The 25,298-nt window shown below is 40.6% G+C and overlaps 1 protein-coding gene across 2 annotated transcripts; it reads left to right on the forward strand.

The window, feature by feature from the left end:
- Positions 1-2,479: 2,479 nt before the first annotated feature.
- On the forward strand, positions 2,480-23,918 carry CFAP221 (cilia and flagella associated protein 221). Of its 2 annotated transcripts, XM_052675837.1 has the most exons (26): positions 2,480-2,514; positions 4,360-4,420; positions 5,571-5,734; positions 6,175-6,275; positions 6,847-6,933; positions 7,030-7,125; positions 7,613-7,713; positions 9,704-9,807; positions 10,432-10,591; positions 11,116-11,233; positions 11,323-11,434; positions 11,654-11,762; positions 12,289-12,376; positions 13,449-13,538; positions 14,463-14,540; positions 14,815-14,910; positions 15,852-15,942; positions 16,653-16,780; positions 17,211-17,291; positions 17,958-18,065; positions 18,210-18,356; positions 19,718-19,876; positions 20,177-20,271; positions 20,781-20,870; positions 21,057-21,176; positions 23,453-23,918. In XM_052675837.1, the coding sequence occupies exons 3-26, from the start codon at positions 5,617-5,619 to the stop codon at positions 23,574-23,576; spliced, it is 2,601 nt and encodes an 866-aa protein (XP_052531797.1). In that variant the 5' UTR covers positions 2,480-2,514; positions 4,360-4,420; positions 5,571-5,616; the 3' UTR covers positions 23,577-23,918. The 2 variants fall into 2 exon arrangements, with proteins under 2 accessions (XP_052531797.1, XP_052531798.1); XM_052675838.1 differs by lacking the exon at positions 14,463-14,540 and having other exon boundaries at positions 2,488-2,514; positions 11,116-11,239.
- The last annotated feature ends 1,380 nt before the right edge of the window (positions 23,919-25,298 follow it).

The following is a 25,298-nucleotide window of genomic DNA, read 5'->3' on the forward strand; positions in this document are numbered from 1 at the left end:
CAGCATCAGCAGTGACAGGACCCCCCCATCCACCCTCCGAGCTCTCCTCCTCCTCTGCAGCAGCCTCCTGTCCCAAGAATAACAGCACCTCTGTGGAGCATGTTCCTGCTATCGTCTGCCTGCCTTCCTGGCTTTTACTCACTGCTATTGATGGGTGTCGGTGGGGAACGATCATTCCTCATGCTCCCATGATAAGGGACCAAGCAGGGCTCCAGTGTAAGATGTCAACTCCCCGATGGCGAGGGTAATTTATCAAGGAGAAATAGTCATTAGTGTAGAACGCAGCCAGGGGAGGACCCAGCCCTGGAATAAGTGCCCTGCTGGGAAACGGGGTTTGAGGAATGCGATCCAGGCTGGCTGTGCTGCTCTGGCTGCCAGCAGCTCTGCACATGCCTCCCACAGCCAGCATGCAGCACTCAGCAGTGGGGATTGAAGGGTGGCAGAGGTTGCTGTGGGGGAACTGGGGGGCTGGAGGTGAGCTAGGGCTTGGGATTAGGCATGAGGGAAAGGGCAGGAGGACCTGGTTCTTCCACACCTTCTTGAAGAGGACTCTAAATGCTCCACTCCACCCTCTTATATATCATCCAGAGAATCAGCCTGTCTGCATTTGGTCCTGATGCTATGGAATGCAAGGAATGCCACTGCGTCTGTATACTTGTGGTACTTTGTGGTGGGATGTAGACTTCAGCTTCCCTATAAGTGTACCTGAGCAGTCCCCTTCCCTCTCAGCTGGCCACACTTTATTTTCACAGGTTTTGTTTCTTTAGCAAAACTATTGCAAACTGCTTACTGCTATCTGCTTACCTTGGCTGTGAGCTGAGCCTTGGCTTGACACGTCTCCTTGTAGCACAGTAATGAGCATGGCCTCAAGAAGAGCCAAACTTTGTTCTGTGCAGCAGTGCTCAGCCTCAGTCAGCTGCAAACCTCAGCTATGGTGAAATGTCTCAAAACAACTTTTGTTACCTTTTCTGATTTGCCATCTCCCATCACCTAGGCACAAGTTAAATGTGATGAAGTGCTCCCAGATTGCAGGGACTGCTCTGGATCTTCCTGCCAATACACTGACTGTGACTATGACATACTTTGCTTGTTACTGTGCACTGAAAATCCAGTCACTGTGTTGAGCAAGCCACCCCCCTAAGCAGCATAATGGAGGAATAAGGGTTTCCTAAAGAGCATGGTGCCCTTCCCATGTCTGCTCTGACCACAGTAATTTCAGCTCATGCCTACATGTGCTCCCTAAGGCAGCCAAATTGCGATGCTCTCTGTTTCTCCTACACACTACTCTCATCTCCCTTAGTGTCCCCAGGTTAGGAACTGGGCAAGAAGCACCAAGCTATAGCTGTCCTGCCCAGCAGCTGCCCAGTGGGCAACACAACAGAAAGTTACCACATGCTCAGCATTTCCTTTGCAAAGGGCCTCTATTTCTGCATTCCTTCCCACTGTCCTACAAAACTTGTAGGAACTTTTGCATAAGAAGTCTGCTTGCTCACAGAATTTGGTTAAAACTGGTCAAAGGGTTAAACAAGTTTTTAAAAGGGGGTCTGAGAGGCAGTCAAGCAATGTGGTTGCAGCAGTCTGCAGAAACCACATAGGCAGTGCTGTGTCACCTCAGTGGGAGCAAAGTCATTCTGCCTCTTCCCTTGGCTCAGAGAGTATTTTATTATTCTGTTCACATTGTCACAGCCTGTCCTGAAAGCCACTGCTCATACATTTGTGGCTGGGAGCTTTTTTTTTCACCCACTTCTGGGTGGGGGATATTTGCTGACACAGGCACTGGTTGCCCAGGGTTTTTGGGGAGCTGATGTTGGATTTAGACACTGGTGGGTGAATGAACACCCTAGCACTGTGTGACCCTGGCATTATGTGCAAGGTGAGGGCTGGACAGGAGATGGATGCAAGATAAGAACTGGGAAACTGCCACCTGTGCAAACCTTTGCATCTGATAACCGTAACAGAGCTATGAAACTGAGGTGAGAATCACCTGTTTAAATCTCAGTTCCCAATCCTTATTTATCTCAACCATCCCAAGGAAGCCCGCAGCTCTGCTGGCCAACAACTCTCGTTTCTGCCGCCTTTTTGCGTTTATGTGCTGCCTCTGCGATAACCTTGCAGAGCTTTTTCCAGCCGTGTGTTGTACTCAGCCCCTCTGACATGGAGGCGGATGTGGATTCAGGTTTACGCTCCGTTAGGACCGTGCAAACAGAGACGCGCACACGAACCGCGTTTCCGTGGGAAGAGAACTATGACAGCACACTGTTTGCTCCGCTATATTCCCACGGCCTTTTGCTTGGAAGCCCGACGTGGTTTGAGCTCTGCAACAGGTCGTTCCATTTTCGGCGCCAAAGGCGGGTTTTGCAGAAATCTCTCCTCCCGCCCAGCCGCCCCCGACCCGCCGCCGTCCCCTCGGCGCGGCGCCCCGATGGAGACGGGCGCCCCCCTGCCGGGCGGAAGTGATGCAGCTCGCGTGGAGACCCGTTGCCCGGCAACCGGCGCGGGCTGCGCGGTGCGGAGGTGAGTGGGGCAGCGTCAGGGTGGGTGCACTTGTGTGCATGGTTCATCTCGCAGGTTTCCTATGAGTGTGGAGAAGGACCTGGGGGTATTGGTTGGTGCTCGGCTGAACGTGAGCCAACAGAGTGCCTAGGTGGCCAAGAGGGCCAACGGCATCCTGGCCTGCATTAGAAATAGTGTGGCCACCAGGAGCAGGGAGGTGAGCATCTCCCTCTACTCAGCACTGGTGAGGCTGCACCTCGAGTACTGTGTTCAGTTCTGGGCTCCTCACTACAGGAAAGATGTTGAGGTCCTGGAGCGTGTCCAGAGAAGGGCAACGAAACTGGTGAGGGGTCTGGAGCACAAGTCTTATGAGGAGCAGCTGAGGGAGCTGGGATTGTTCAGTCTGGAGAAGAGGAGGCTCAGGGGAGACCTCATTGCACTGTACAACATCCTAAAGGGAGGTTGTGGTGAAGAGGGATTTGGCCTCTTCTCCCAGGCAATGAGCAGGACACAGGGCAATGGCTGCAAGTTGTATCAGAGGAGGTTTAGATTAGACATAAGGAAGAACTTCTTCTCTCAGAGAGTGGTCAGGCACTGGAATGGCTGCCCAGGGAGGTGGTGGAGTCGCCATCCCTGGCAGTGTTCAAGAGGCGTCTGGATGACGTGTTGCATGATATGGTTTAGTGCTAGTGGTGGCAATGGTGATGAGGAGACGGTTGGACTAGATGATCTTGTCGGTCGTTTCCAACCTTGTGATTCTATGATTCTATGTTGCGTGTGGAAAGTGTGTGCTCAGGGTCGCAGAGTGGGAAATAATATTGAGGCTAGGGTAGTGGTAGTATGTGCTGTTAAGCCTCTGTCTTATTTGTTGATTAATGCTATGTGAGATTGTAAACCAGAACTACGTTATGAGCCTGCAAAACCACTCAACTTTTGTCTGCAAGACCTAAACCATTCTAGAAAAACAAATGAAAGACATCTAGAAGGACAAATGCCAGGCTTGATCCCACAGAATGCAGTATGGGACCTCATCAGCACTCAGAAGTGCTGGCCCAGGTATGCAGGGCATTGCTTTGCCTCTGCCCGCCTTCCCTCACACCTGTATTGATCTGTGTTAATTACATATTGGAGCCCTTTAGGGCCATTCAAGCCTGCATGAGAGTGACAAAGCAAAACGAAAGCAATATTGCTCCTGGGCTTTGTTTTTCGGTACTAACAGTTCAGCTTTGGCAGCACTGGATCTTGAAGTACTGCTATAGTGTAGATTATATAACCAGTACAGTTGTTCAAGCAGCTAATCGAGCCTCTATTCCTGAATAAGTTCACAGACTCATTAAGGTTGGAAAAGACCCCCAAGATCACCCACCCATGCCCACCGTGCCCACTGACCACATCCCTCAGTGCCACATCTCCACGCTTCTTTAATGCCTCCAGGGATGGTGACTCCACCACTCCCTGGGCAGCTGTGCCACTGCATCACCGCTCTTTCAGAGAAGAAAGTTGCCCCGTGACATGAGCCTGGCAGGAAGAGTGTCTGTTAGGTATAATACTGAGTGCGTTCAGGTGTGCACTGATAGTAATGTGGCATCATCCTGAGCTGGGCTCCCAGCTTCCCATTCATGAAGAGCAGACATAAAATGCAGCATCTCAAGAGGTGAAAAATCATAATGGCTGCTGTTGAACTCAGAAGTATCTTCTCAGGGAGGTGGTGGAGTCACCACCCCTGGTGGTGTTTAGGAGCTGTGGAGATATGACACTGATGGACATGGTTAGTAGGTATGGTGGGGATGGGTCAGCAGTTGGACTTGTTTCTTAGAGGTCTTTTCCAAACTTTATGATTCTCTGATTCTCCTTCTCTCCCTGCAGCTGTTCATAGGAGAACCAATAACTGCGTGCTATATTTGGGAAGATAATTTCTTGTGGATGGGTAATATCTGGTGTTCTTATTGTGCAATGTTTGCTCTTTTCATTACGTAAGTTTATGTTCTGATAACTGTGCTTACTTAAAACAAGATTTATAATTTTCTTGGCCTTCTGGTTTTATAATTATCATCACTAAACAAATAACCCAACTGATGCTATCTAAACAAAAGATTCAAATGCCAATTTTCTTATCCCTCATATTAATATTTAAAAATTAAAAATGAATCTGCGAGTTAATAACCCAAACACTCAGGAGAGATTAGAAGAACATCCCTGCACAAGTCGGTTTGGATAGTGGTATCATTAGAAGGAACCTTCTAATGTCCTACAGCCAGTGTCCCTTGTAAGCCCTAGAACAGATGAAGTTCTGGAGCTTGCCATGGGAGTGAGACTTCTGGAATCACCTCATCCTGCACATCCTTAGAACATGGTATCTCTGCAGCAGACCTTTTGGGGTGTATTTTGGGAAGCTGGGATGAATCAAGTTTCTTTAAGTTCAGCTTACTAGCTCAAAGGTGTCCTTCCTTTTTTCCTGGTTTAGCCGTGCTCTCTCCTGCAGTGGGATAGACTTTCTGGCTGTAAGCTTTCTTCAGAAGTAACTGCTGTCTGAAGCTACGATCCCTTGTACTGACTTGACTTCAGGAGTTTTGTAGACGTGATCGAGCTTTGCGTATCTGGTAACGAGACCCATGCTTTGTGGCTGAGCATGGATTCTCCAGTGTTCAGTGACCATGTAACATTCAGTAGTAACACAGTGCTTGGCTTCTTGAGGAGCAAGCCCTTGTCTCTGTACTACTGTGGACCTAATGTGAATAATCTTAAAATGAATAGTGATGCAAATCTGTTTGATTATTTGACACTTAGCTCTCTGAAGTGATTGGAAATTTGCTGTATATTTATGTCCACCTTGGAAGATATTTGGCAATTAGCTATCTGGTATTTATGCTTACCGGTTACAATCAAGAATGTTAGATAGTAAATCCATTCCTCATGCGAAGGGAAGGATTTTAACTGGTCTTGGGATTTGTATTCTGTAATCTACTTCAGAAGGAAAATAAAAAAAAAAATTCTAAGTGGTTTTAGGAGATTTTAGCCAACAGATGTTATCAGTGGGAAGACAGTTTTATTGTTATGTTATTTTAATTTGACCCTAGGTGCTGATGAAGTTTAGTACCATTCCGATTCCAACTGCGTCCTAACATGGACTTGGTTGAATCAACCTCCACAGAAATCTTCAAGAAAATACCCAGTGTCCTGGATAGCCTGGTGGAGGAACCTAAAAAGAGACGTGCTATCCCCAATCACCTGCTAGAATCAAGTAAGTTTGTGTTCTCTGACCGTTCCCCAACCTTGGAGCAATCCTGTAAGTTACTTCGAGGATATTAGATTATTTTTCTCAACTTGTAGGCTAAGCTCCCATCCTATGTCTCCCTGAGGGTCCAAATCATGAGAGATGGAGTCAGGAAAAAAAATAGCAGCTGTACTTATTCTGGCTGACCCGAAAGTTTTGTGGTGGCTTGTTGAAGAGACAGATGCCATGAGATAAACTGGTGAAAGAATCATGGATCTGCTGGGGTAGTAGATGTCACTTAACCCTCAATTTAAAGAGTCATGCCTGCTTACCAAGGCAAATAAGCTGTTTCCTTTTTCTCTCTGTAGTACATTGAGTTCAACATAAATATACTTGCTAAATGTGTCAGTAATGTGTGTGTGTTAGTTGGTTGCCTATTTTCCATGCTTTACTGTCTTTCTCTGTAGAGGTTTATTCAGAACATAAGAAGAGCAATGTTATACAGGCAGAGCCTGCTGTATTACACTATGGAGGATATGAAGTTGGAAAACATCACCAGCAGACGCTGGTAAGTGTCAGGGCAGGGATCCTCTTGGGGCTTATAAAAGGATAACAGAAGCTGGGCTTATGGTCATGAGGCCATTTGCTCTACAAATACTCTAAAAGGCAGCACTTAAAATCAGTGGTTTTGTGGTAATGAAACAGACAAGTACCATGCTGTATGCACCACTCTCCTTTAGGGTCTCTGTTTTACTTATTTGTTTCTATGTGCCTGTGTTAGAGTGGCATGTGACCTGCAAGTCATGGACTCATGCTTTAACTATGGAAAGGACTGTTTTGAACATGTACTAGGACAGACCGTCGCTGAGTCTGTAACTGTGTTCTCTGGTGCACAGATGTTTAAAGCAGCCCTAGCCTTCTTCTAGGAGCAATAGAATTTAAGAAACAAAAGTCAGGGCATAGACGTATTTTTTCTTTCTTGTGAACGGTTTGAGTATTTCCTCTTCATCTCTCTGCTTTCCCTTTGTCTGCCTCCTTTATTAATGTGCCTGTGGATGGTTTCATAAAACATACTGTTGGCTTTCTCAGTTGATCTCTTATATTGTAACATCATTTTAGTTTTTTTTTTTGTTTTACAGAAGCTGATAAATATTTCTGGCAATGTAATAAACCCTCACGTTATACCACCCCAGACAAAGTATTTTCAGATCAAATACAACAAAACAGTGAGTGTCAGAAAGCTTTAACATGGCTGTTTGCAGGCAGCACTGTTTGTTTGCAGCTTTTACATGACTTCTATCTTATTTTGGGTCATTTTCTAGCATCGACTCATCCCCGGCTTGTCATATGTGCTTACTGTTGATTTTTGTCCTGATGAGTGGCGTTATTACTATGACTGCATCCGAATTCACTGTCAGGTGAGGATTTATTATGAGAAGCTATACCTAAAGTTCTAGTGGAATGAAGGGACTATTCAAACTTTATGATTACAATAGAGGTACAGTTAATCACTTAGAACTTTGTGGGTTTTATTCCTAATGAGTCAGGATTTTAGTATTTGGGTTTAAGCATCTTTTTTTTTTTTTTTTTTCTCTGTAAATATCCCAGAGCTGTGGATACAATATAGTCATTATTCTGTAATTTTTTTTTTTTTTGCCCAAACTTTATGCCACACTTGTGCAATGTCTTAGCAGAGAAGCACTGGAGGTGCTTTAGATAGTTACTGAAAGTGTGGTAAAACAGATGGATACTGTGAACAAGCAGAATATCAAGATCCTAAGCAGCCACAGAGATGATATTGAATGTACACCGTGCTCACTTACCTACCAGCTATTACAGAAACTTGTATTTGGCATAACATTTATTCATTACACTTAATAAATATTCACCCCCTTTCTTTTGCAGGGAGAAGATACCTTAGTCGTTCCTGTGCATGCTTACCCTACTGTGAACGTGTTGGAATTTCCATCATTTATAAATATGTCTGATGTATTGATTGGTCAGAGGTGTGTTAAGGACGCAAGTCCTTACAGATGTCCCACTTCTTATGGGACATGCACCAGACCCAGAAAATCTCATTTTCCCCTGTTTGTACATCTTAAGGTCATATAAGCTTTAAGGAATTCAGCTACTGTCTGGACTGCAAAACAGTTCTGTGTATGAACTGTTTCAGGCACTCATTCACAGGAAAGTGGATGCTGTACAAACTAAACATACACATAGTTGAATCGAGGTTTAGCTGGTCTATGTTGGTGCTGATTCACTTCATTCATGGTGTCCTGAAGCAATATAACTGTTGTCTATAATCTGTACACTTTCAAGTGCTATGTCTTTTTAGCATTAGTAAACCCTAAAAAGAACAGGTCTTCCTTGTCGAGAAGAATGGTTCTGGAAATTAAAGTGTGAGCGGGTAATTGTAATTCAGAGATAGCAAATAGCTAACCTCAATCCAAAGATCAGTCAATCATTAGATTTGCTTCTTCTTTTTGAAAATATTTAACATGATCTTCTGGTAGCATAGACTTCATCTTACTCTGGCTCTTTAGTAGATGTGACACTGACTGCTCTCGTGAACAAATAAGTAATAACTGTTAACAGAAACTGGAAATGGGAAGAGGAGAAAGGAGAATCTGTTGATTAGTGTCTAGTTGTGCTGTGTTTAAAACTATATTGATTTGTACTAATGTAAAGCTCTCTGAAATACCTGTTACTGTGCAGAATTGCATGGTAACTGTTGAATCACAGCCTGAACCACTGATTGAGCACCTGGGGAAAGGATCAGGTCAGCCCTGGGAGCACAGGTGAAGGCAATTCAGCTGTGTGACTGGAAGGGTGGAGCCTGGCTGCACCTCTCTTAGACCTCTTTTAAGGGCTGACTGCCTCTGTAGAAAGGTCTTTGGTTGGAGATGTCTCCCTTGGGGAGCTTTCCCTTTGAATCTAGGTCTTCAGAGATGGGTGAGCACTTCTCCTTTTTCGTTGTAACACCATTCCATTGTGTTTGTCCCTTTGTCGTTGTGCCTACTGTGTCACCATTCTGGTGTCACCATTCTGTGTTCCATCTTTCTGGTTGTTACAAGAATCCCTGTAACTGTGATCTACGGCTCACTGATATCAATGGAAAAAATCTCTTTTAGCTTCCAGAAGTGTAGGATAAGTCCTATGTTCTACCACCCAGCTTTCTGTTTAGGCTCAGAACATCCACTAGGCAACAAAAGGAATGATTGCCACATTTTTAAGGCACTTTGGTTACTGATTTGAAAGCTTCACTACACCTTAAAACAAATTGATTTCCTAATTTGCCATTACATCTTCATGAACAGGTTATATTAAGACAGGGGAAAAAAGCCCTTGCTGCTATTGTTTATTTCCCTAGCCATTTCAAAATGCACTTTACAAAAGAACACTGTGTATAACATGCGTTCTTTGCTAATCAGCAGGGTAGGATTTCAGTCAAAAAGCAGGAATAGGCCTGGGTAAATTGGACTTGGTTCTTAGGTTGATGGATGGCATTACAATGATGTTTATGTGTTTCTGTTTGATACTTAAAAACAGATACACACAAAGGCAAGGCGGCTTGATAAGATATGTGGTAATACCTCTCCAACAACCACTGTGAAATGTAAAAGGCTTTAATGAAAATGAGGCCCTAGCATGATTATTTCTGGGGTGGTCCAGTCATTCTGATGTACTGGAATACTCAATCCTCTTGAAAACTGTGCAGAGTTTAGTATTTTTTTCATCTTCTTCCGCAAGCATGGTTATGGGATGAGACTGATTTCTGGTTCTGTACTTGTTGTGGCTCCAGTTTTGATTGTTTGTACTGACTAGATATTGCAGCATACAAGAATGTAAGTAAAGTAAATTGTATGAAGTTTTATTTGATCAGATTCTGTGTGGGTCAGAGGAAGTAAGTCAGGATGCGAAATAACTAGCAGGTATATCAAGATGTATATAAACTGTAGTTTAACTTTTATTTCCTTGTTACTCTCTTTTCAGTAAGGAGTATGTTATCCCGTTGCAGTGCAGCTGCCCAATAGACTTTGAATTCCACATTGATTTTATTCAGCCTCACAGAGCGTTCACTGTCCAGCCAATATCTGGTAGATTGTGCCTATTTAAAGTTGAAAATTATTTGAAATTACTGGTGATTAACTGACAAAGTGCTAAACAGCAGTGTTCCTGTCGATGCTGACAGCTAAATTGTTAACATTTAAATTAATGCAGTTGCTCAAATAGTCTTCTGAGATTATAAAGCTTCTAATCTATTTTTTTTTTCCCCCAGTGTGGAGAACTTATGACCTTAGGAAAAAAAAAATCTTGCCTGTAGTTATGACAAGTTTGATGTGAACTCTGAATATTTTACATTTTCTGATTTTTGGATGTGTCATCCCTCTTTAGAAGTAGTATTTATACTCTACTGGATATGTGGTTCACAAAGGTGAACTATGCTACTGCTTTGGTTTGGGTCATTCCTTCAGAATAATATTCCTTCTGACTGTATATTTTAAATAGTTGCAATATGTCAAGGGAGGACAAGGGATAGTGGTTTTAAGCTAACTGGTAGTAATGGAAAGACGCTTTGAGATCTGAAACATTTTCCAGGCCTACTGCCATCAACTTAAATGCTATTATTGTTTTTAAAATGTAGTACAGAATTCATTTGAGCATACTTAAGTGGGCTCATGTTTAGATGAACTCTTACTGTTTTTCTTCCTTAATCACAGGAATTATTCCAGGAAATGGGAAAGAGGAAGTAATTGTGAAATACTCACCCCTTGAGTATGGAACAGCACAAATGAAAATGCAGTTACTGATTTCACAGTTCCACTCAGAACCCTATGTATGTGTGTTCACAGGAACATCAACACCCCATCTGGGTCAAATGTACGTGTGGCTGAGTGCTCTTTGCCCAGTTCTAAAAGATACCATGCAATAGTATTTAATGCTGTTGTGCTATGATCATTTTAGGCATTTGTATCTGTGGTGACTTAAAATGCACTGATGTCACTTACAAGCTAATGTTAACAAGTGTTAATACTTTTACCTGGTTTCTTAAATCATTCACTGAGAATGCACTTCCTCTGAATGAGCTTGAACTGTTGCAAAATAATGTTAAATATCCTTAATCCTTGAATAATATAATAGCCTATATCCTTGAATATCTTCAGCTTATGATGCCTGATGTGTGTTATTCTTATTGCTGAGGCCTTGCAAGATACGTTTTTTTGAGCTTTACCTAACTTTTTTTGTGAACTATGAAATTAGCCAGATTAGGAAGTTTGATTCCACTTGTAATTTGGAAAAGTATTTCCAGTATCTTTGTATGTCTAGAAGGGATATAAATTCACGCAATAAGATTAGATACCATTTACAGAGTACTTAGCAATGTTTTTCCTTCTGCTGCCTAGAAAAGAACCATTTGAAAAACAACAAAAGCGTCCAGAGAAAAAAGCAGTGCCTGTTGGAAAATCACTGGTGTGGAAAAGAGACAAATTCAGCCTACCACAATCCAAGGCTATTCAAAAAGTAAAGGTGTGAGGAAATAAGTGCAAGTTCTTTCCTGGGCTGAAAATCTTTCTTGCTTCTGTTTCTTGTTATTAATTTATATCTCTTAGGAAATTGAATACCAGAACCTGAAATTCCCCACAGACTTGTCAAATCCATATGCTGTAGCTACTGTTTTGAATCAGGAACCAGGCAAATTGAAGATTAAGAACTTAAAAGAAGGTAACATAGTTAAGCAGCATAAGCTTAGTTTTATCAGTATTTCTAGATTTCTGTTTAGAAACTTTGCATTAGAATTGCTGAGATTATGTGATTGTTATTTCTCTAAGAAATTCACTTTACCTGAAGTAGCCTGTGCATTAATGAATTCAGTTATCAGCATGGGTGTTATTTCCCAATTAAAAATTCAATCTAGTATGTGGCTTTCTGATATTCTTGCAGTCCTTTGCCAAGGCAATGAAGGAATAAAAACAAGGCAGATGAAGGAAGCAGTGTTTGAGCTAAAAGTCAAACAAAACATTAAGGAAGAGGAAGGAAATAATCTGAAGTGGTAAGTGTTAATTAAAACACTGAGATTTGCTTGACTGAGGCCTCTGTGAATGATGTATGCAATATGCACTGGTTCGTAATGCGGCCATTTCGTGTCCTGATAGACCTGTTTTACAGTTAAGAAACCGTTGTTTTGTTTTTCTTTTCATCCCTCCTGCCTAAAAGCAACACGACTGTACCCAATGATACCTTTAATTGTATTACAGTTGCATTCAGAAACTTCCTGAAAACCTTATTCATCTAACCTCTCACATTCCACCCTGCTTTGTGCCTTTTTGTTATGGTTGTCAGTAAGTCAAGGCTAAAATATGTAATGGTGTGAATAAAGTTGCACATCAAAAGGTGGAAAGCAAAATTCATAACCATGCGTAAGCATACTGGAGTTTCACTTGTGGTCAGAATTGTTCTTTAGCTGAATACAACAGACTCCTAAATGCCTTAGGAACAGGAGAATCAGCTTTTAAACTTACAATGAAACAAACAGTACATTAAGTAAAATGTTTTTCTTATTTCTACTGGAAATACAGGCAAGTTCGTAAAGGCAAAGATCCAATATCTGCAGAATTTAAAAGGGAGGTTATTGAAAATCGACAAAGGGAAGAAGAGCAATATAAGGTTAGTCTTTGTTGTTTTTTCTATAAATTCAAAATTGAACTCATAATTTCAGACTACATGCAGTGCACTAGTGAATTGTATTATGCTCTTCACATATTCAGTTTTTCTTAGTGCACTGATACAAACCTGTGTTAGTTGAATTTCCTCATGCATTTATATCTTTATTATTTCTTTGTATCAGTGTTACTGAGAGAGTTTTTTCTTGGAGGTGGACAGAGGGAAGGATAAGCTACTAAGTTATTAATGGAACTGTAATTAGATATTTGCTCAACCTGTAGGTTTCCATGTAGCTACACTACAGTGCAGCATTGCAGCAGTCCTTTCAGTGCTGTGGATGCAGTCAGCCTTCTGTTTATGCTGTACCTTTCTGAATGACTCACTGTTGAAGAGCTAAACTCAGTCAGTACTCTCATACACTCCATAGGAAGATAATTCAGCATGTTCTGCTATACCTTTGCTCTCATGGCCTTTTGATTTCTTTCATTCACCCCAGACTGCAGTTTGTCTTCTGTGGAGGTGACAGCAACAATAGGTAGTGACAGAAAATATTTGTCCACATATGGCACAGCCCTCAGGGACTTCTTCCTCCTATCTTGCCTTGTAGACATACAGCCAGCTTCTGATTCCCACTGAGTTCCAAGGCATTGTTTATGGCAGTAAAATTATTTGTAGACAGGATCAAGGCTTAATGAATAATTATTTTTAAACATTATTTTTAATAATGGCAAAGGAGGAAATAAGTAAAAAAAAAAAACAAACCCACAATCTAGAATGTTAGCTTGTTGTATCATTGAATTAAATGTATAATCACGTTGTTTAGAAACATTTACATACTTATCTGTTGGTTGTAGTATCTGTGGATATCTCTTGGTCCGAAAAGAACATTATTTTACTTCCTTTAACTTACCTACAAGGTTGTAATAATCACTGACTGAAAGGGAGTGAAGTCTATGTTTTGTGAAGTGTTTGTAGAGTGTTACATGGTGAGTTTCCACTAATTGTAAATGAGGAAAAAAAAGAAATCACAGAATACTTTGCACTAATGAGATTATTTTTCCTGGTGACAAATTAGATCCAAAGAGGAGATCCTATCATAGAAGAGGAGTTTCAAAGGAACAAAGTAGAGGTTTCTTCCAGACGTGTTTTCCGGCTTGTTGAGCAGGTTTGTTTCTTTGCTTTTATCACTTTCTAAGCTAAAAAACAGCCATAAATATTTGTCACTCAATGCTTTTCCTCCTAGTATGGCCATTTCTGAATCAATGTCCTGTTCCCCATTTTACTGCCATAAAGCCAGCAGTGAGCTGCATGCACAGCTCATCTTCTCATTCTGGTATTCTAATACCAATACTAATGTGACAGACAACTAGAAATCTACAAATGTAACCTGAGGTTCATACTGCTCGTTCCTGAGAGCTTTCACAGGAGTAGCATTCTCATACTTCAACATAAAATTAAGCAAATCACAAGTTTTGTGACCTTTATCTTGCAGGAATTGACGAGGGTTCTGGTAACTAGGGTTGTTTTTGTCTCTGTGGTAATTGCTAGGATTCATTTCCTGGAATAATTGGGAACTTTGTTTAATAAATAGTCTGCTATTGAAGGAATAATGGATGAATCATTTCTGCTTGCTTCTTACAGAACATCATAGCTGTGGTAGCTGGTCTGTTTCTGTTCTCTTATGCCTGTTAAGTGTTGAAAATTGCTTGGCGAGTACAGCATGGGGTTGTGTGCAATTCTGAGCACCTTCCTAATCTAAATTTTGATTGAGTGGCTGTTCTCTTGTGGAGAAGTACTGTACTATAGCATCGATGGAGTCCCTTTTGGTGCTATGTTTTTCTGTCACATCAATCTAAAACTGAAGAGATTCGAGGTGTTAAATGTAAATATTGCCTCTATCTCAAGTATGTCCAAAGCAAGAAGTAATTAGATGTTGGGGGGTTATTCTGGTGAATTGTTTCTCTAGTTTTACTGTGATCTTTAACTCTCTTGTAAGTTTTTATTCCAAGCTATTATTGGAGAGAAATGCTGAATTTGCTTGGCCTTCATTCTGAGCCCTTACTGTTATTCCAGCTTCACATTTGAGCAGGATGAAGTATGTACTCACTCGAGTCCTGGTCCATTCTTCCCAAATGTTTGTCTGCCCACGTATTGGACTCCACTCTTAGTAGGTGGCTGTCCTTTATTTGTGAATGCAGACCGTGCTCGTTACCTCTGCACTCACCATATTGCATCTGCAGTATTTGATTACCTTCCTTTAGGACTTGTAGTGAAAAATTCTGCTTACATGCAAGTAGGGTGACAGGGACCTGGAATGAAGTCATTTGATGGAACATTTTTTGCTTAACTTAATTTCAGAATTAGGAAATAACATAGGGATTCTGCCAAGGATGGAAGAAATCCATCCCTTGATCCTTTTTTTTCTCTTTAATACCATGCAGCATCCAAGTATTCATCCCACATTTGACTTGCTCCGTAATGACCCTTGGGCAAACAGAAAAAGGATGTTGAGGAAATTCCAACAAGCAGCATACAAGGTAATGTGAACACCTGGAATGCAGTGTGATAGCATAGTGCCTTGGAAACAGCACAAAAGAGCATGCAGACTAGCACATAACAAGACTTCTTAGCTAGCTAGGGATTTGATGGTTCATTAGTTGTCTCTGCTTCACCAGAAATTAAGGATCTGGAGTGATTATTGTCCTTAGGTGTTGGTTACAGATTTAAAAAACAAAAACAAAAAAAAACCAACCAAACAAACAAAAAAACAACCACGAAACTACAACAATCAATCAATACTAACAAAGTGTGGAAGAATTTAGTTTGTTTGGTTGTTTTTTTTTGTTTTTTTGTTTTTTTTTTTTTTAAGTAGAAAATACTTTTGAACAAAAAGGGAAGACTTCAAAATGCATATAGAATGCTATGCCCAGTTTTAGGACCTCAGTATAAAAAAATATATCAGTAAAATGGATTTACTTCAGTGTAAGTCTGTCGAGGTACCCGGAGTCTGGGTAGTGGGGAGACACTGAGATAACTGGACTTACTCTGCTGAAGATGAAAAGTGGTGGGAGTGGACAGCAACTTTCAACTCCTTTGAGGAGGTTATTGAAGCCAGCCTCTCTGCTGTGGTGTATGGTGGGAACACAGGAAACAATGGGCATAAATTCTAATAAAATAGTTATGGTCTGTTTATAAGGAAAGCCTTTTTTCACAGGGAGAAGCTCTTAGAAGTAAATGGCCCAGATAGTTTGTACAGTCCATTTCTTTTGTGTAATGTTGCTGTGGAGTTAAATTTCTTTCAAAAGCAATTTTTTCTCCATTTTATCCCTTCTGAACAGAAAACTGTAGCAAAAATTCTGAAACAGGTGGGCTGAGTGACCTTTGTAGTATACAGCTGTCACGTATGCATATTGCTATGACTGTAAATCTTAGGATGTTAAGCTTAATATTATACTTAAATATAAAATAATTCCTTCAGATTGTGATTCAGTCTCGTCTAAATCATTTACTGCTTCTGTTCCGTGGGCTGACAAGGGAAGACAGAGATTTGGAGGAAGGCTCTATATCTGGTAAGGAGCAGAAGAAGCAGTTGATAGGTAGATTGACAATGAGTTATTGATAATTTGTGTTAAGCTACGGTATCTGGTCTGGTGCATCAAATACATGTTGATATATATGCATAAATAGTCCCTACAGAGGGGTCTTCAAGCAAAAAAACAGATGTGTGACACAGTGGAAATGGCTGTTGTAAAAAGACATGTTTTTATACATGCATGTTATACACATTATTCATGATATTTATAGAGCAGCCGCAATTGGTAGTAGTAGAGACTGAAGAGGATTTGTGTTTCTTATTGTATGTCACCTCATACATGCACTGTTTAACAACTGTCGGAACACCTTTCCATATCAGCCAGTCTGCCTGTGTGAACAGGCACTCTTTAGTTCCACATATGCAGGAGTTGCAGGGGTGCTTGAAGTAGAAGGTGTAGTAGAGGTGTTCTGACTTATTTCTGCCTTGTTGAATGAAAATAGAGCACCTTACTTGAGTGGGTGGTCTGTAATGTGGAAATCAGATCTGTTTATTAGTTGTAGGTTTTGTGCACACTACCTTACAGATGGACTTTAGGAAGGATTACCTTGCTTTTTCTATTAAAATGCATAAACCTGTCCTGTGTTAGGAAGATCTTTAAATATGTTTTGTGTCTTGATTCTATTTCTGAAGCAGTGTGTTGAATTGTATTATGAAATCTTAATATTTGCTTTCCATTCCTGACAGAAAATGGGAGTTTCAGCCAAATAGAGAAGAGAGAAGAATGTAAATGCATTTCTTCCAGCATATCTGAAGATCTAATGTTACCTTCTCAATTCCCTTTTTACAGTTCCCACAAATTACACCGTGATTTGGTAGGTATAGTAACCAAAATGGTGGCCACTACTCAAAAAATTTGTTGGTGACTTTGGCCCTAGGCCCAGTACAGTTTTTTTTTTTTATCCTTTACAACATAACTGGTGTTGTGGAGTTCCAACGAGTTAGTTCAGGACTTCAGATTTATTGAGAGTGTTGCTGAAAGCAGTTAAAATATCTGCATTCTCTCAATTTCATTCTGAAATTATATTTAATATATTAATGGCCAAAGTTAGTTAAAAATCTGTGATTTTTGCCCAGGAAAACAAATTTTAAAAGCAACTGAAGTGCCCTAGGAAGGGCAGAGGAAGTATTAAAATGTTTGCATAATTATCTAGTATGTTTTCAGATAGCCATGCTGATGAACTACTGTCAGTGCAAAACAAAATGTCCACCACATTAAGGGGTTAAAATACCATACTCTTCCAGGAACCTGATGCCCCTGGCCCAATTCCTGTCAAACGTATAGATGTGAAAATGAAACGCTTCCTTCCCTCTTACAGCTTGAAGGTGAGTCAGTACAGCTCCCTGTTTTTCTCTTTCACCAGTCCAGTTAGATGTGTTTTCTACCTGATTCAGTGACATCAATGGGCATCAAGTCTTGAAATGTGTAATACTGTGGGTTTTTGTAACTTTGAGTTCAGAAAGTTTTTTTTCTCCTGACCTCTAAAGCCTTCCCTCTCAGACTTTTGAATAACATAAATCCAAATTCCACTCCCTGTCAAAGTGAGAATACTTCCTCAGATTCAAATCAGTGAAGGTTTTGGCTCAGTTTCCTCTTCCTTTGTTATTTTTTTTTTCCCCACAGTTGTTATAACAAGTATAGAAACTTTCTATTAATGTCCTTATTCTTCACCTACCAGTGTTAAATTATATTGCTTGATAGAGCTTTTCTCCACCTCATTAAGTTCAGTATATTTGATCACAAAAGTGCTAATCCCACAGTCTTTCATAGAAAAGAAATGTTCCTTAATGCACTCATTCCATTTGCCCCGGTTAAGTACAGCTTCTCAAAATTTTGGTCGTATTCTGCATAGTAGAATGGCAATCTGAATATCTTTTCCCACAGATATGTGATGTGCCTGTGACAAAGCTGGAAAGTTCCATTCCATCTGTGAGTTTATAAAGAATGATTATTGTCATCTCCTGCAGCATGTTTTTCTCCTTTGTGCTTAGGTTCCTCAGCATATCAGCATCATAAAGTATCAGCCATTCCGTGCACACCGTACAGCTGCAAGTTATAGAACTCAAAAACTTTGCCGAGCTCTGAGACAGGGAGCCCAGGTAACAGATCATTTCTAATACAAACTTGCCTTGCTGAAGTCATTCCAGCTTCTATATTTCTACAATTGATTAATTTTGTTCCAACATCTTACAACAAAAGACTCCACGTGCTCTGAAAACCTTTGATGTCTGTGTTTTTTCAAGGATGAGTTGGTTCAAGTAGTTGCTTCTCCTAAGGACTATCACAAGCCATCATCTGAAGAAGTAGCAGAAAGAGATATCAGCCTTTTAAAATTGGTTCCTCCCCGAGCTTTAGTCTACCCTACAGAGAGCAACCCTCTTCGCATTTTTGTAAGTAGAAGTTGGCTTTTACAAAGTGGAAAGGGAGGTGAAAGGGTGTTTGTTTATTAGTAGTCAGTTCTCTTATTCAGAGTGTTATTTAAAACTACCTGCCAGTGTGAGTAATCCCTTATGGTGCAAGCTCTTGTAAGTGGGAACTACAGAGCTCATCCTGCAGAGAATGACACCATTTCATTTTGAGATGGAATTGGATCAGGTTAGAGGGGAGGGCTGGTAATACAAAATTGCCCGTGAGGGCAGTGAACTGGTCCTAGACTCCAAAAATGCTCACTAATCCCAGGATTCCCTGATACACCTTGGGGCCTCTCCCTTCTCCATTTGTTTCTTCATCTGCACAGTAAAAAAGAAGCCATAATCTCGGCATCTCAGCCCTTCTATGACTTCATACTGTTGCCCAAGTTAGTAGGACAGATTGAGTCTTATCTTCAGCCAGGATACCGTGCTTCTGCCTGATCCTTAAGTAGACTGAGAAAAGTGAAGGTAGGCAGTTTGTTAGCATTGCATCCTGCTGCCTTAGTTTCCATTAGTTTTCCTAGCATATCAAAGCCACATTTCCAATTATTAGGCACAGAGATTAAAAAAAAATCATAGCCAGGTGTGTGGGAGGGTTTTCTCTTACTTGCTTTTCACATAGATTGTGCTACTTGGCACCAACTGCAGAAAGTATTTTCCACACAGTGCAGCACAGCCTTAGAGGGTCCCTAGGTGATTGTGAGAGGGCGGAGACAGCTGTATGGCTCAGTGAAGTGCTGTACATGGGTACAGGCAGCATCTCCATGGCAGCATGGTGCTGTGCCTGAGTTGGGTGGCTGTGTTCGTTAGCTGAAATGGCTCAAAGCCCAGTGTGCTGGTCTGGTGCTCTTGGCATAACGCTTATAACTTGTTCACACTGAATGCAGCCAGGACTCCAATGGACTTACTGATGAAATCTTCTGTGTATCCCTCATCCCTTTGTCATGTCAGTGTAAGATCCAGGCCTGATCCCATGTTACCCAGCATTGAACTAAATGCAGAAACAGATGCTAGTGCAGTGAAATAGATGGTAAAATGCTCACTTCCACTACAGCAAGGTCAGTTCCCTCCCTTGGATTCTGAACTGTTCAGAGAACCAACATTAGATTTGGGAGTAAATAAGTTGTTGGATTTTTGTCAACAGAACATAATAAACAAGGCAGATTATGGGTCTGTGATGCAGGGAAGAGACAGAAGATCAAGGATCACACTGAACCATGAAATCATAATGAGAATAAGTGTGAGTTTAGGAAGACTATATTAATGTAAGACCTGAATTTTCGTCAGTTCTTTGTTGTGCTCAGAATTTATTTTTTTTTTAAATAACCTTCTGTTTTTAGAACCCCACTCCAGGATTGTTTCCACTTTTACCTCCTTTAACTTACTGTGAAACAAATATTGAGTATCATCTTTGTCCTCATCCAAAATATACCTTTACCAAGGAGTGCCCCAAAGGATCCAGTATTCCAATCACACAAAAAAAGTTTCTGCATCACAAGGTATGGCCTTTGTAGTTTATTGTATGAGTAAAAATTGTGTGCACCTAAATAATCAGTGCATGGGTCAGAATAACTTGTTATTATTAGACTTGAATTATCTCTGAGTGTTTCTCTGCTCTTTCTTTCTTTTTGCCGTCTATTGTATTTTCATGACCTTGCACTGGAGGTAGTATCTTTTAAATATGGAGAAATGTAGCTCTCCAGATTTGCTTCTCAACCAAGAAGTTAGATGCTCTGTCCTGCAAGCTTCTCTTTCCACTGCATGATGTTTTAGAAGGCTAATAGCACTTGTAATTTCAGGAAGTGATCTGTGGAGTAATGGACTGGAGACGATTCTTACCAGTGGTGTATTTGACATTTCCTAACACTCCCATATCAACAAGTACAACATCTAGGTAAGAAAAACCCTAAGTAGACAGGACCTCTCACCTGCAATTTCTGCTGCTTGAAACTACATGACTGGTGACCAGTCCCAGAGGTAGAAGTGGGCCTGTGGGTTGACTTGCTTGCTTCTCAGCAATCTAAAATGAATGATAACCCCTACTCACTCTCCTTGGAGGGTGGGTTAAGTTTAATGCCTAGCCCTGGATTCAGTCTGGACTTTTGGTAACATCTGCACTGAATGCATTTTGATTCAGTACCAGAAGGCTCCAGGAAGTACGAACTGTTTGTCCTGCAGAACTATGAATAATAAAACCTTTTAACATGTGGGCACCTGAACGCATGTTGGTAGCCAGCATCTCTCAGGCTCATACTGCATTCATTTCTGGTGTACTATTTTTGTTCCAGGATAATTTAAAAATAATAAACTTCTCTGTAACTGCAGCTATTTCTGTGAAGCTTCACAATGTAAACGTTAACTGCAGTTACTCTCTGCTCATCTTAAATACCATTTCCATCACAGGGATCCTTACAGCTTAGATATGCTTCCAAGAGATGTACCACCAGTGCTGTATAACTTGCCTGAGAGAGACAGAGAGAATATAATTGACCTGTAAGTTTCTCCTCTTCTATGTTCAATGTGATTTATTGTCTTAATTGCTTATGTGGATGTGTCTAAACATTTTCTGAAAGATTATTGAAGGCAAAAGCACAAAGTGTGTCTGGAATAAGACATATTTTTGGTTTTGTTGTCTAAAAAATTTTAAGTACTGATCGTTCTTCATATTAATGGTTTTAGTGGGACAGATGAAAATGAATTTGAAGTGCTTCTTACTCCAGAGATGCTGAGTGCTGAATTTCCACAAATTGAGCAGATGATCTCAGAAGAAGGCAAAATAAAATCAGCGAAAGAAGAAAGGTAAGTAGAATTTGAAATTAGAGAAGAGGAATGGGAAGGACTCTGAAGACATCTCCTTCAGAATTATGGAGAAAGCTATACTGAAATGCTGTAGGGTGTCTGTCACTGAGTGGGTTGCAGAGCTGGCTCTTTGAGCAGATCAGAAGACTCCTGTATTAAATTTTGCACTGTAAGTATGATCTCAGAATTGGAGTTATGAAAACAGGTTTTAAAATGACACCCTGGCCTGCATGTCTTTAACTTCAGTTTCATCATGAAGCTAACCTCTCGCAGAGACAAATTCTGCCAGCTGCCTCCAGTACTGTCAGGCTGATGTACTCAGTTTGTAGTTCAGCACTGAAATCTTGAGGATTAGGAAAGCTGAGAAAAAGAGGATCTGTAAGGAAGTTGATTATTACCACAGTGGTTTTAGAAAGGTACGAGGCTGCCCAGCAGTGCTATGGGGCTGGAATCAGAAGTAGATGTAGTAGAAGTAGATGAAGTATTCAGCTCTGGTGAGGCCGCACCTCGAGTACTGTGTCCAGTTTTGGGCCCCTCACTGCAAGAAAGATATTGAGGCCCTGGAACGTGTTCAAAGGAGGGCAACAAAGCTGGTGAGGGGTCTGGAACACAGGCCATATGAGGAGAGGCTGAAGGAGCTGGGAATGTTCAGCCTGGAGAAGAGGAGGCTCAGGGGAGACCTCATTGCTCTCTATAACTTCCTGAAGGGAGGCTGTAGTGAGCTGGGGGTCGGCCTCTTCTATCGTGTCATTAGTGATAGGACCAGGGGGAATGGCTTCAAGCTACAGCAGGGGAGATTCAGGCTGGACATTAGGAAGTATTACTTTTCGGAAAGGGTGGTCAGGCACTGGAACGGACTGCCCAGGGAGGTGGTGGAGTCACCGACCCTGGGGGTGTTCAAGGAAAGACTGGATGTTGTATTGAGGGACATGGTTTAGTAGGAGCTATTGGGAATAGGTGAACGGTTGGACTGGATGATCTTTTAGGTCTTTTCCAACCTTGGTGATTCTATGATTCTATGTGAAATTTGGGGGTATATGATGTTACAGGAAGGATGCAAGGAGGCATATCAGCTGGTAAGTGGAACACTGGGGGCAGTGGACTTGAGTGGTAGGCAGTATAGGTGAAATAAGTGATTTCAGAGGAACACAGGAGAAATTGCTGAAGTAGAACCTGGTGTTTTCACAGATACCTTGTGTGTCTTTGTGAATTGATGTTTCCATCAACTGATGCAGTCTCTTTAAAGTGGTCATGACAATACTTAGATGCTTATCTACTCAGGATGCACGTAACTGCCTGAAACTGAGAGTTCTCACCAAGAGATTCCGAAGTCTCTTTTTTCTTTGATTTTAGAGAGAATGACTGACATCCAGATCTTCTGCATCTGTCAGCCGTTAAACTTTAAAACAGTGCTGAGTATGAGATCTCTGGCAGAACACTGATTGCTGCATTGTGATTACCTCAGCATTGATTGAAAGTAATTCACTGTAAAAACACGTCTGACCCTGCTGCTTTTTGCATCTTATGACACTTTGCTTATCAGAACATGGGGATTTGATATAGTCTATGTAACAAAATAATCACCCTTTTCCTCCACAGTCGTATGCTGTTGGATGGATGGATACAGTGTACCTTTTCTGGGGAAGTAGTTCTAAAATCATAAGGTTTATTCTTTTGGTGTTTTCTTCAAAACTGAAAATATTTTTCCATATTAAACACCTCTAGGTATTTATATTTCAGATACTCATTTCATTCAAATTTGTCTGTGTCTGAATCATTTGAGCAGTCTCTTTTAGTTGAGGTTTTTCAGTATATGTTACATCTAATAGGACACGCACCAAAATGTTACTAGCAAGCAGTGAAGTCCAAGTCCTTTCTTTTGTCACTGGAAGGTTCTTCACTGTTACTGATGGGGTGGTGTTTCACTGTGCTCCTCTGCAGCAGTTTCCACGCTTAACCCTTTAGGCAAATAATTTTTTTGTTCTGGCCATTGCAATATGCCTCTTCATAGACAAAAACAAAACAAAAACTCAATTTATTTGTGTTTATTTATCAGATGGTTAATTTTTTTAACTGGCCAAATAGAGTGAATGCTTTTTTTTTTTTTTTTTTTCATAACTTGACTCTTTGCGGATCTGCATAAGTAATGGAAAACTGTCTGTGGTCAATATTAAAAAAAGAGAGAAAATGTGTGTCCCTTCCTTTGTTTTTGCCCACACTGCTAAGTAGCTTCCCTGGCTTTTATAAATACAAATAATATTTTAAACTTCTTGCAGAGACCCACACAAACATCCTGATGGAAATTTTCAACCCCAAGACAACGGACTCAGAGAAAGGGTTCAAAAACAGATGGAGAAGATGAAGATGAAAGCACTAAATAAAGCCCTTATTCTCGAATAAAAATAATTCTATGAAATCTGTGGTTTGTGACAGTTTACCCTGTAAATATGTGAGGCCTCCTTTGTCACAGTTGCATCTACTTGTATTCAGTGAGTTCAGCAGCTGCTTATGCAAATAAAAGAGAACCACCAGCAACGTTACTTCTATCAAGAACTCTGTGTGATAACTTCCCCAAACTCATTAACTGCTCCTATGACAACCCTCAGCCATGGGCCTGCTTGTTTTTTTAATGGTGTAAAGGATCAGAGAACCACAGTATTACCTTGTAAATAGCTTGGTGATTAATCTACAGCTCGTTATTTTTAAATAAAATTTGAGAAGCCCTAATGAGCAAATTCTTCAGATTGTTGTTGTTATTGCCTATCCTTAAATTTCTGCAGGTATGTCAGTCTTGACTCTAAATAATAAACTTGAGATTCTTAATGAAACGGAAGACTTGAACACTGTTACTATCCATAAAGATGATGTCCAAGGAGGTTTAATTAGCTGTTCAGGTGTTTGATTGAATGCACACGTTTCTTGACAAAAGGGGGTGTGGATAGGAATGATGAAATCCGGAGCTTAAGGAGAGAATTCTGATGCTCCGGATGCATTCTTTAGGAAAGCAGATTTCTCAGTATATGTATAACTTTTCAACCGAGGTGACTCCTACTTTCTTGTGGGCAAGCTGAACATAGGATAAAATTGTTGTTTGGGTTTTTTTCCAGTTAATGGCTCATTTTGAAGAGTGATCCAGGCTATTTGGTCAAAAAATTATATAACTTCTGTACTAGGAGGGATGGAAAATACAGCAATACTTACGCTTTTCTAGGAAGTATACTTCTTCCCAGAGCCCCTAGGAGAAGAAATTTGTTTCAGAGAGATCAGTATAGGCAAACTAAAAAGCTAAAGGAAATAGAAAATAAGGAAAATGTGTGAAAATAAAGCTGGAAGCTGGCTTACTACAAATATAGTATATCTTTAAAGCCTGTTAGAGTAAACGTTTAGAAACAAAGATGATCAGAGTAACCAGAGTTGGTCTTTTTTTTTGTTTTGTTTTTTTTGTTTTAATACAGTAGTCTCTCCACTGAGTTTCACTGTCATCCCAGTGGAAATTGGTCAAGCTTCTCTGTTCTCCACCGCTGGATGCCAGCCCTTCAAAGAAATGAAATTCCATTTTATGTAAGTGATTCTCCTTTCTATGTGTTAGTGCTCTTATGGGCCAGGGTTCAGTGTACATAGAAAGTGAGAAAAAGCTGTTACATTGCTTTAAATTGTTCCTGAAGTTCTAAGGGACTGTTTTCACAGCCAGTAGTGCACAGACCTCACAGTCCATATTTTGAGGCTATATTTTTACAAACTGTAGAAGACACTTTTCTGAGGCATCTTTTTACGTGCTTTCTTATACTCATGTTAAAGATGCAAAACACTTTTCATGGGAATTCATTATTTTATATTAATTACATGAATGTGCAGACTGAGTTCAGTACTTCGCATTGCAAATTAAAATCAATTATGTTATATAGCAATATTCTCACCTATTTGAGTGTTAATTTGTAGATTGCTTTCTTTTGAGAATCAAAGGGCTGTATTCTTACTGACTGAAATGGTAAAGTAAGAATGTGTAAATTGATGTGCAGAATTTGACAAGTTTATTTCCACCCACTTAAAATAAAATTGCTACTGCTTCCCTTGTTTGGAAAGGATTACTTGGCTAAATGACAATGCATCTGTTTTACCAAT

The sequence above is a fragment of the Tympanuchus pallidicinctus genome, unplaced genomic scaffold, assembly GCF_026119805.1.
Source record: "Tympanuchus pallidicinctus isolate F22 unplaced genomic scaffold, pur_lepc_1.0 scaffold15, whole genome shotgun sequence".
Classification (NCBI taxonomy): domain Eukaryota; kingdom Metazoa; phylum Chordata; class Aves; order Galliformes; family Phasianidae; genus Tympanuchus; species Tympanuchus pallidicinctus.